Below are 12,161 nucleotides of genomic sequence, written 5' to 3' on the forward strand. Positions count from 1 at the left end.
GAGAGAGGCAAGCCAGACACAGAAGGGCAAATACTGTGTGATTGCATTATTATGAACTAAATATATATATATTTTCAGAGATTTATTTATTTCTGTCCCCTTCCCCCACCCACCCTGGTTGTCTGTTCTCTGTGTCTATTTGCTGCGTCTTCTTTGTCCACTTCTGTTTTTGTCAGCGGCACGGGAATCTGTGTTTCTTTTCGTTGCGTCATCTTGTTGTGTCATTTCTCCGCGTGGGGGGTCTCATTCTTAGGCAGGTTGCACTTTGTTTTGCACTGGGCGGCTTTCCTCACGGGTGCACTCCTTGCACGTGGGGCTCCCCTACGCGGGGGACACCCTGCGTGGCGCGGCACTCCTTGCGCGCATCAGTACTGCGCATGGGCCAGCTCCACACGGGTCAAGGAGGCCCGGGGTTTGAACCACGGACCTCCCATGTGGTAGACGGACGCCCTAACCACTGGGCCAAGTCCGCCGCCTTGAACTAAATATATTGTGTAATCTCATGGAGCTAATAACTTGAATATGGGTCATAAGAAAATGGAATGAGGTTAGAGAATGGAAAGCTGAGGGTTAATTTGTGCAGAATAGGTTAAAAGGATGTGTGCTAATCTTTGGAAATGAATAGAAAAGTCAAAGCACAACATAAGGTTTGTAACTAGCAGTACTATTACTTGGTTATGACTGGTTTAAAGGGAAAGTGTAAGGTCACGTATATTACTAAAAGATAAGCTAAAAAAGGTAACATGGGACTGTACAGCATAGTAAAACTGCATATGGAATATGAATACAGGTAAAAGTGCATATATAAGATCATTTGTCTTTGAAACTGAATATATGTTAATATTAGAAAATGTTAATATCAGACAAAAAAAAAAAACATTATGCTAAGTGAAAGAAACCAGACACAAAGAACTACATATGATTCCATTTATATAAAATGTTAATATAAATCAATTTATAAAGATGAAATTAGATTAGTATTTATGTAGGACTGGGGAAGGATAGAGGGATTCAGAGGTGACTGCTAAGGGGTGTGGAGTTTTTCTTTTTGTGGTAAGGAAATAGTTCTAAAATTTTTTGTGGTGATGAATGCACAAAATTGTGATTATACTAAAAGCCACTGATTATACACTTTGAATAGATCATATGGTTTGTAGGAATATATCTCAATAAAACTGCTTAATAAATAAATAATTGTGCAAGAATAGCTAGAAATAGCAGCTATGTACAGTAGGGGAAGCACAGAGAGATCAAGAGGTGAAGAATTTTCTTGATTGTTCGTTTGTTCTCTGCTTATTATTATCATTATTGAAATAATGAAAATGCTATAATAATGACTGAAGTAATGAATGCACAACTACATGATTATACCAAATATCATTGATTGTACACTTTGGATGAATTATATGCTTTATTAATATGTATCAATACTTTTTTTTAAAAGCACAAAGACAAAAAAGAAGGTATAAGGGACGTGGTATAAAGGTTTAACATATATGTAACTGGAATCCCAGAAGGAGGGAACAGAGACAAGAACGGAAGCAATATTTTTAAAAATATTGACTGATAATATTCTAAAATTTATGAAAGGTATCAAGACATAGATTCAAGAATATCTACAAACCCCATGCAGGACAAAGAAGAAAGAAGAAAGACAGAAGAAAAAAAAAAAAGTCTGGGCACATCATAATAAAACTGTTGAAAATAAAAGAGAAAATCTTAAAAGAAGCCAGAGGGAAAAAAAGACACTATCTTCAAAAGAACAGTAAGACTGACAATTGACTCCTGACAGAAACAATGAAAGTGAGAAGAAAAGAAGTGACAAGTTTAAGACGTTAAAAGGAAATAACCGTCAGCCTAAAATTCTATTCGGTAAGTTACACTTCAAAAATAAAGATGAAATAACAGGCCACCCTTGCCAGGAGTTCTGGGAAGGATGACCACAGCGTGTGGGATGTGGGACCCTGGACCCTCGGACCCTCAAGGGGCCTGGCCTTCGAGGCGCTCTCCTGGGTCTTTGCAGTACAGCTGCGGTCAGGACACCTGGGTCGAGCCGAGCGCCTGGGCCCTGGCCACATTCCCTGAGATCGGCTCGTTCGGTAACTGGCCAGCCCCCGGCCATCTTCCCCGAGCGGAGTGGACTGTGGCGGGTCTCTGCCCTCAAGGAGCTCAAGCAGCCTCCAGAGAAGGGAGACGCACGCCCAGCATTCAGGGGGACCCGAGTTATCGGGGAACAACCTGCTGAGAACACTCTTCCCCAGTCCTTTGCCCAGCTCACGTGTCCCGCTTGTGGCCCCCCCCGCCCCCTCGGTACTGTCCATCCTGCCGGCTGGCACCCCTCGCCTTAGGAGGCCGTCTGTTCACAGCTGGCCCCCCGACTCCCCACTAGCCCGCGGGAGCCCAGGCCAGGACGTGGCTCTGCGTCTGAACTCTTCAGGCCTCACGCGGTGCCAGGCACCCAGCAGGTGCACGGGAAATATCAGCTGAATGGTGAGTGAAGCTGTGAAGGTAAAACCGTGTTTGACAGGGGGGATCGAGAAAGGCTTGCTGAGATGGTTTGGTTAGAGAGACACTGGGAAGGATGAGGAAGACTGCACTGGAGGGAGAGAAAGTGGCAAGAGAGGATACGGCCGGGGCAAGGGCACAGAGGGAGCGCCCGGGCTGGGCTTTCGAACTGGAGCCTTAGAAGCTCCTCGAGCCTAATGGTTCTTGGCCATTTTTTGGTCTAGGACCCCATGGAGAGTCCCAAAGGACCCACCCCCTCTAAGGCACATCGATATGTTTTACAATTTCAGGAGGGGCACAGATGCCCTGGAGTTTACCCAGGGGCCCCTCCCACCAAGGCAGAGGCGCCACGGAGCCTGACTCTGCTGAGATACCAGCGAGGGGCTGGCAGGTGTCACCAATCATCATCTGTCGCCAGTAAATGTCAGCAGTAAATGATTGATCCGTACCAGGAACAGAAGTGGCCATGCTATCACAATGTACACAGCAGTGCCAGAGGGACTGCCCCAGGGCCCACATGAGAAGAGCCAGCACCCCAGACCAGATGCCCAGAAGGGGGGCCCTGGCTCGCCACACACAAAGCCAGCCTTGGTGGAGCTCTAGGGCCAGGCTGCTTGGGTTTGAACCCCTGCTCTGCTTCCTCTTCTGTAATTCGGGGCTCCTGGGACAGTGTGAGGATCAAATGAGTTATGCTGGCACTCGTGCCTGGCATGCAGTAGGTGCTAACAAGCTGCAGACAGTCTTGTTGCTGTGTCACAGCCGTCTGTATGGTCAGGGTCCAATCTTGCCACCCAGCCGGGGTGGAGTGGGACTCATCGGCCTTAGGTGATAAGATGCAGATTCCAAAGATACGGATCGCGCCCCCCGAGCTGAAGCCGAGCCTGACGGCTAGCAGCAGCGACGGCAGCAATGCTGGGCCCGGGAGCCTGAGGCGGGAAGCAGGATGCTGGTGTCCGCCTCTAACACGCTCCAAGGACTTTGAAGACAGTCCAGAGCCCTCCAGGGAAATCAAGAAGAAGGAGACATTTAAAAACCAGAACTTCCTTGTGCCAAACCGCAGCGTGTTCAAGAGCAGAGGGAAGATCACCTGCAGCGACCATGACCGTGGCGGTGACCGTGACCGTGCAGGCCTCAGTGGGCGCCTCGAGCCCCACCCAGCCCCTGGCTCCAGGTCACACCCCAGGCCATGGCAGCTGCTACCACAGCTGCAACGCTCCGAGCCGCTCCAGCAGCCGGCGTTCAGCTCACACCTGCTCCTCCCTGCGACCTAGCAGCCTCCCGACCTCCCAGAGGGCCTGGCCGGCGGAAATGCCGTAAAAGCCGAGCGTCTCCAGCCACCCACTCCGCAAACCTCACGCGTGCCAGGCACCGGGGACAACACCCTCGCAGAATTCACGGTCCTCCGGGGAAGAGGCTACGAGTGCAGTGATGGGGACCCGACGGCAGAAACGCCTACTCTGGTCTAAACGCCAGGGAAGGGCACACGAGGGGAAGCAGAAGTGAGGCAGGGGACAGTGTCCTAAGCCAAGGCAGCGGCCTGGGCAGAGGGCCGGAGCACAGGGAGGCGAGCGCCGAGGGCAGAGGCAGGAGAGGCGTGGGACACGGGGCTTTTAGGTCACAGGAGTTCAGCAGGAGAGTGCCGCGATCAGATGTGCCCTCCAGAAAGATCACCCAGATGGCAGCCCGGACGGGGTCAGGGGCAGAGGCAGCTGCCGGCAGTCAGAGTCCACATGAGCAAGGCCCACGGCTTGGAAAACGGGGAGTTACCAGCACCCTGATTTTAGAATGGCCCATGGCAGCCCGGAATACAGGCCCCATTTCCCAGCCTCCCTTACGGCTAGTTATGACCAGGTGACTAACTTCTGGCCAATGGGATTTAAGTGGAAGACGTGTGCAACTTCCAAGAACTGTCCCTAAAGCAGGGGTTCTTAACCTGGGGTCCCCTGGACCCAAAGATTCCAAGGAGTCCCTGAGCTTGAGTTGAAAAAAAATCAACTTAATTTTCTCTGACCTCTAACTGAAATCTAGCATTTCCTTCACTTATGAATGTGTGCAATAAATAAATCACAGTAGTATTCATTTCACCTGACCAGCAAAGGGGTCCGTGGAACAAAAAAGGTTAAGAACCCCTGCCCTCAAGAGAGAGAGTGTCCTTCTTCACCCTGCCCTTCTGCCTTCTCACTGGCTGGAAAGGTGGGCAAGATGGTTGGATCTGGTGTGACCATCTGGGACCATGAGGTGACCTAAGGAGTGGAGGCCACACATGGTGGAGCAATAGGTCAGGAGCCTGGGACACTGAGGACTGTGGGCAGAGCTGCCATACCAGCCCTGGTCTGCCTTGGCTGCTCTCGAGAGAGAGCTAAAATTCTTTCCTGTCCTGCTGAGACACTATTATTTTGGGTTTTCCACCCCTCAAACAGAACCTACTCCTAATTGACAAAGCAGCAGCAGTAGACTCAAGAGCTACCTGGGAGGAGAACCTGACAGCACTCGGGAGGCGGGAAACCAGGGCTCACTCCTGGGTCTCTGGACTGCGCCACCACGTAGACGGATGGCGATGCTACCTGCCGAAATGGGAATGTCTGGCCAGGAGCAGGTTAGACAGGAGAAGATGTAAAAGACCCCAGGCCTCCGGAATTCAGAGAGGAATACCCTCTTAGCTTGGAACGCCACCCAACGATCATTATTCTGTTTAAATACACAGAAACGACACAAGAGCATAGAGAAATGGATTAGCAACCGGAAGACCGTTTGAGTCTGCTTGTACCTTCGGTGCTTCCTAACTTTGCAGCCTCGGAGGAATCATTTAACATCTCTGAGCCTCATTTTTTCATCCATAAAATGGGATATTGTCTTGCTTGCCTACCGCAAGGGGTTGCTAGAGGATGAGTTAATGCAATATATGTTAAAGCATCTGTAAACTATAAAGTACCACGCAATTAAGAGCAGCAAGATAACATACGTAGCTAATAAACTGCTGGCAAAGGAGTTAATCCCTCAGAGACGGAGGTCCGCCCACGCTGGAGCGCCAGCTTAATGATAATTTTGGAGTCCTGCCAAGGGATATTCACAACTGACAGGACTCGGTGGATATGTGGTCAAGTAGGATGAAAAGGCCTCCAGGGAGAGGATCCACTGCTCCGGTCAGCTGTGCCTTCCCAGCAGCCCTCAACCACGGACCTGCAGAAGGGTTCTGGAGCTGTGGGCACAAGCCTGACCTGTCCTGGGCCTGTTCTGACCGAGGTCAGCCAGAGAGGAGCCAGTCCAGGCCCACCCGTAGCCAGAGTTTGGACTGGTCCTGCTGTGTGAAAATAGATGTCGCGACTGTCCACTGAGTCACATTCTTTGCCCAAGCCTGTGATGTGGGTGCCCCGCCTCAGTTTCCTTATTTGTGCTCCATTTTCCTGCCAGAGCTGCAGCCAGGCCCTGAATTCTTACCTGAGTCCTGCCTTGCTTTTCTCCTGGTGGCTAGATTGTCACCCCACTTTGCCACTTTCTGAGAGCCCTACTGCCATGCCTCCTCTGTCAGTGACATCCACTGTCCTGTCTGGTCTCACTGCTCACCAATGCCCAGCAGGCACCGGGATCTAGCCAGAGCAACGTGCCTGCAGGTGCACATCTGCAGACCTCGGAGTCTCCAGAAGGGGCCCGATGGAACAACTTGATCCACTCTGATCTGCCAGACAAACTCCTACATGTTCTTCCAGGTGTGGGGCAGCTCTTGAAGCCTCTGCCAACCCACCAGGAAGTGACCCTCTCCCTGTGTCTGTCCCCACTGCTGCCTGGGCACCAGCTCTGTCCCAGCACTTCTCTCACGGCATTTTGAGGCCTGCTTTGCAGGCTGCCTCCCCATCAGATGGCACGTTCCTTAGAGACACAGACCAGATTCTGTCATCTCAGCATCAGCCAGACCTGGCCTGGGGCCCGGGACACCAGGGACACGGGAGGGGCTTGGCAAAAGCTGAGTCGACGGGCGGATGAGCAGACAGATGAAAGCACCTGACCCCACGGTGGCTTGCTGAGCCCTGCTAGACCCTGTGTTTTGGATTCCTTGGCCACTCCTCTCCCCTTTTGCCAAGCAGCCCTGCAACTAGCTCAGTCCCCTCAGCCCTGTCCCAGCTTCCTACCTTCCTTTCTAGCCCACGGGAGTCCCAGCATGCCTTGAGATGTGGCAGCTCTGCCCACCTCCTTCCACTCTCCTGAGCAAACCCTGGTCAGCCCCAAAAGCAGGAGTTCTTAACCAGGGACCACGGACCCAAAGATTTCACGGGGTCCATGAGCTTGAATTAAAGAAAAAATCAACTCAGATGTCCAGCATGATATGCATGTCGCCTTGTCAAATACTACACCACAATTTAATGTCCTTATTCAAGATAAACAACAGTCTGCACATTGGCATGTCTTTAAAAAATAAAATTTAACTTTCCTACATTTTTGATGTATTAGATTATTTGATGTGCTAAGAAAGCAGCGCATATGTATAGTACTATATCAAATGGTTTTTTATTTTAGTAACTATTTCAATATATGTAACTGATTTCCTTTGTAGTTTTATTTTATACATTTAAAAACATTATTGTGGGAACATGGTGCAGGTGTGATATATTTATTAAATAATACACAGTATGGTGTGGACTTAGTATAATTTTTATTTTGATATAGCGTCCTGAGTGCAGTGGAGAACTGCCTGCAAAAAGGTTGGTAAGGATGGTTTTATGATGCCGTGGGAACACTCGAATTTCTAAATGCTGAAAATGACCATGTGAACAGACTTTGAACCATGTTAGGTTATCAGGTATTGAAATTATGGGATCGTTATCAAATGTAATTTTGAAGAATGTTAAAATTTAATTTAAAGACATGCCAATGTTGAGTGTCATAAAACTATCTGCCGCTACATTCTGAGAAGGGGTCCATGGTTTTCACCTGACTGGCAAAGGGGTCTGTAGGACAAAAAAGGTTAAGAAGCCCCGCCCTAAAGGGACTTCCACACCTTCCAAGATCCGGAGCTAAGGCTTATCCCAGCTTATCCCAGCAGCGTCCCTGATCTGGCTCTTCTCGGCCTCCCCATCTTTCCTTCTTCCCTGGATCTAAATGGGGCAAACGTCCAGGCAGAGAACAGCCCATTCTACTCCCAAGCCCCTGCTGCTGGGAGCTGGACGGGCCAGGAGAGGTGGCCCTCTCGCACGCCCCTCCCGCCCCTCGAAGGGCAGAGGCGTTTCTCTGGGCGCCAGCCTGCCCTCCCTCCCACCAGCTCCAGGTCCCTCAGATGCAGACACAAAGAAGCTGCTGGAGGAGTCAAAGGGAAGCAGCGCGTGTGGCGACCGATCCTCACCCACCGGAATCCACTCTGCGTGTTCCTGGGGTTGACCAGGACGCAGTCCCAGGTGCGAGTGGAGACGTTCTGGAACAGAACCAGCTGCCCTTCCTCCCGGACGCGGACGCCGGCGCCGTAGTCGGCCACGGCCACCTCCTTCACCCGGAACGGGTTGGAGAACAAGTTGCCGACGCTGCTGAGGGTATTGACCAGGCGGCCGAAGAACTGCATCTTCTGCGGGCCGGGCGGGGAGGCCCCACCGCCTTCCCCCTCGGTCTGGAAGAAAACGGGGTCTCTGGTCAGCTGGGCTCGGTCTCCCATGCCCACCTCACCAAGGGCAGCGGTTTCCTGCCCAGCACCCAGGTCGTTCCCCACCAGCGCTGTCCCCTGATTCTGGGCCTGGAAAGGAGGGGAAAGAAAGAGAGAAATGGCACTGAGTGGGGGGTTGAGAAGGTCTGGCAGGAAGTTAGGGCACTCGCAGCGGGCTAGGGACCTACCAGGCTCCCTCCTTGCGCTGCCACTGTGCACAAGGGACCCACTGACTCCCTGACTCAGTTTCCCCAACAGAGACTCAGTTTCCTCATCTGCAACCACTGGCTTCTTACTCCACGGAGCTGCACTGACGGTGGTAATGCACTGTGCACACGGCAAGGTGCTCACTGTGTAATTAGGATTTTTGGGCCGTCAGAGCTCAGCACATGGAGGGAATGTGGCTCAAGCAGTTGAGCACCTGCTTCCCACATGGGAGGTCCTGGGTTCAGTTCCCAGTGCCTCCTTAAAAAAAAAAAAACACACAAAAATCAAACAAATGAAGAAACCACTCAGGGAAGCCAACATGACTCTGGCTGAGCACCGGCTTCCCACACGAGGGACCAGATTCAATCCGCAGCCCCAGTACCTGAAAAAAATACAAAGCTCGGAACAGACCATTTCAGTTCCACCAATGAAAGCAGTGTCCCTTCACTAGTAGATACTGTGAGGGGCCAGGAGCATCTCACATCTCTTGGGATTTGTCCTGAACCCCTGGTGCCTGCTACGACTGGTTCCCAAGAGGCCCTGAGGGGGAGGAGAGCGAATGGAGAGCCGCTCTGTATGCAGACTTGGGCGGGAATTTTTCAAGCCTATTCAAAGTCGTGTTTTTGGCTGTGGAAATTGTTCCTGTTTGGATGGCAGAATTAGCTATTTCGCTGTTTCCTAGGTCCCCAGAAAGTGCACTGCCTTCCCAAGGCACTGCCACCCATGCTGGCCAGAACCAGCCAGAAGCCGCCCTCCTCTGCCTCTCTGCCAGGGCATTCACCTGCCAAAAAAGACACTGAGGATGGAGCGGGTGAGTGGGTGGGGGGGACTGGGAGGTGGGTGGCCTCTGGGTGGACATTAGTTCCCTCCCAGCCTAAGAGCTGGGCGGTGGAGAAGTCTGCGGAAGATCAATCTCAGGGACCGAGGGAAAAGCAGGCACCCGACGAGGAATCATCTAGAAAGGAACGAAGGGCCAATGCTGATAATTACACCAGGAGACATCTGCCAAGCACTTACTGTAGTAGGCCCCGAGCTGCGCGCTTCACGTGGACTGTCTCATTTAACTCTCACAAAGCCATCCGAGGCAGTGCACTGAGAGCCCAGTACACGCCGGAGGCAGGCTGCAAGCAAACCTCGGCCTCACCACTTACAGCTGTGTGACCTTGGGCAAGTTACCGAACCTCTCTGTGTCTCGGCTTCCTCATCTGTAAAATGGACACCATAACAGTGCCTAATAATAGCAGCTACTGGCCTATAGTAACTGCTCAATAAATGTTAGCTATCTTTACTTTGATCATCCCCCTCAGAGGATAAGGCTTAGAGGAGCCTTGAAAACATTTTAATGTCTTCCCTTTTAAGATTCTTAGTAAGATGTAGGGTGAAAAGATTTTGAGTCTCAGGTTCTCCTTTTTAAAAACAAGGACACTACTCATCCCTGCCCCACCACACCCATGCGTTGTGAGAATTAAATGAGAACGTGTGTGAAAATGCTTAGACCCATGTCACTTTCTTTCTTCTGCATTGGGGGATGGGGGGAGCTGGAAGGATGGAGAAGCTGGGGTGCCTGCATCCTTCTCCATAGCCGGGGGGAGGGGAGGGACCCCAAGGGAAGGCCTGGGAATCAGTCCTGGGAAAAGAAGTCCCCAAAATGGGAGACAGAGCAGGTCCACCAAAGTGCATTCAAACAGTTTTGCTTTGACACAGAAATGGAAGCGACACCAATAGCCAAAATTAGGAGGAGGGTACACTGGGAGACGTTTACCCAGAGATACTGTGTGGTCACTAAAAGCTGTGGTTGTGAAGATAATGACAACTCAGGAGAAGCGCCTGGTGTCCTCTTCCGAGGCTCAGCAACTTGAGCCTGTGCTGATTTTGCATGCCACCCCGCCTCAGCCCTGCCTCCTGGGCAGCCCCCTCTCTATGCCCACCTCTGCATTTCCCACCCTGTCCAGCCAAAACACGCACAATTCCCAGAAAGCAATGCCGCGCCGCACATCCTAGCCACCCCTGTTAACAGGTCGATCCGGAATGTTCTTTCTCTCCTTTTCTGCCTGGGACAGCCGTGGGCATCCCCTCTCCCTGCTCCTCGCTGCCTCTCACTTTAAACACACTATTACTGCACCCCAACCTGTTACCCTGCGCCTCCTGCCAGACCTTAAGCTTCCCCGAGTCAGCACGCCAGATGCTCGCCTGCCTCTCGCTGGGCTCCAGACCTGCATTTGGTGACCATGTCATCTGCATGACCTCCCTGTGAGGCTGTTGCCGTCATCTTTGTTTTACAAATGAGAACCACCCAACGGACAAGTAACAGGCCAAGGTCACACAGCCAGTGGGAGAGGAGGACTGCAGTTCGGGTGGAGCTCCAAGGTCAGAGCTTCCCAGGCGGGCGCGAGGTCTTTTCATTTCCGTGCCTGGCCCCTCGCACACAGCCTGGCACATAGAAAGTCTGTTAAACACAATTTAACTGAATAAAAATTATGCTCAGATAAAAAAATTAAAAAAAAAAAGATTAATAGGAAACAGCATACTAAGAGTAAGTTAGTGGCCTGGGTTTATGGACAGTTTCTTTCTTTTCCCTATTTTCCAACTGCTAGGTAAAAGGATTACACTTTTTAAAGCAAGTGGGAGGGCAGGCTGAGCCCCTAGGCCTGAGTCTGGAAAGCAGCCCAAAGGCTTCCCGGAGGGCAGGCCCCTGGAGAGCGGACAGGGGTCAAGGGCATCCAGCACCCCCAGCCCATCAGGTTAAGGGAGCACCGTCATCGCAGGGGTCCAACTGGGTGGAAGAAAGGTTCCCCACCCAGCCCTGCCCCGGGAGTGACACCTTCCAAGGTGGGCCAGGCTCCCCCACAGCAGGGCTAGCAGTTGGGGATGCCGTCCCACACGTCCCAGCGCAGGGACCACGGAAGCGACAGGGGCTTTGACGCTGGACAGCCCTGGCTGCCCCCCTGCCTGCCGGGGTCTGCCGAGGATGAAGCGACGCACGTGAGAGGGGTTGGCTGCAGGTACACAGGCAGTGGCCACTGTGAGCACGAGGTGGGAGAAAGGAAACCAGAGCCTCCCGCCACATCCTGGAACAATCACTGCCTCGCCAACCAGGAAGGCAGCACGTGTGGAGGAGAAAGCCGCCCCGTGGTGCTGCCTTCTCCCTGTCACCTTCCTCTCACCCCCCACCTCTCCCCGCCCAGAGGAGAGGCTGTGTCCCCCGCACAGCTGCAGAAGCCAGGCTGAGGGCCCTCCTCCTGGCTCTGCCCCCACCACCCACCGGGCCCTCCTCACTTCCTCTCCCTCCCGCGCTCTCACGGCCTCGCCCTGCCACCTCCCCAGGGTGTAAACACTTGCTCCCAAGGCTCCTCCCCTGAGCCTGCTCCCCCCTGGAGACTGTGACGCCAGGTCACCTGACCAAGGAGCTCCTGGGCGCGGCCCAAGCAGTTTTCTCAAATGACACAAACAGGGAGACCAAACACAAGGGCTTTTGTGACAATGGCGAGAGCAGCCAACCTGCCCGCCCACTCCAGGCAACGCCCAGGTACCAATTCTGCACCCCAGGCGGCAGTCGGTACGTCTGGCCTGCTGGTAGCTCTGCTCTCCCACACAGGCCCGGCTTGCCTGTTCTGCTTCCTTCAAGGAAGACAGTGTCTGCGGGTGGAAGGCTCCCTGGAGGAGCGGGGAGACCAGCTTTTATCCTTACCTTAGAGAGAAAGAAACTGAGCCCCAGAGGGCTTCAAGTTGTGGGTATTCAAAAGGCAAATTAAAGCCGGACATAGTGATGCCCATCAAAAAAGGAAAACAGACAAAAAGTCCATGGTGATGCCCATCGAAAAAG

The 12,161-nt window shown here is 52.3% G+C and overlaps 1 protein-coding gene across 6 annotated transcripts in view; it reads right to left on the minus strand.

Moving 5' to 3' along the window:
- Positions 1-12,161, minus strand: part of PLA2G6 (phospholipase A2 group VI) — a 61,444-nt gene that overhangs the window by 43,191 nt on the left and 6,092 nt on the right. For all 6 annotated transcript variants that reach the window (XR_009188362.2, XM_071219061.1, XM_071219062.1 and 3 more), the window contains exon 2: positions 7,845-8,098. Coding sequence is in view for 5 of the 6 variants with exons in the window: in XM_058308803.2 (XP_058164786.1) it covers positions 7,845-8,098 (254 nt within the window). In the remaining variant the exon portion in view is untranslated. The remainder of the gene's footprint in view (positions 1-7,844; positions 8,099-12,161) is intronic.

The sequence above is a fragment of the Dasypus novemcinctus genome, chromosome 12 (genome assembly GCF_030445035.2).
Source record: "Dasypus novemcinctus isolate mDasNov1 chromosome 12, mDasNov1.1.hap2, whole genome shotgun sequence".
Classification (NCBI taxonomy): domain Eukaryota; kingdom Metazoa; phylum Chordata; class Mammalia; order Cingulata; family Dasypodidae; genus Dasypus; species Dasypus novemcinctus.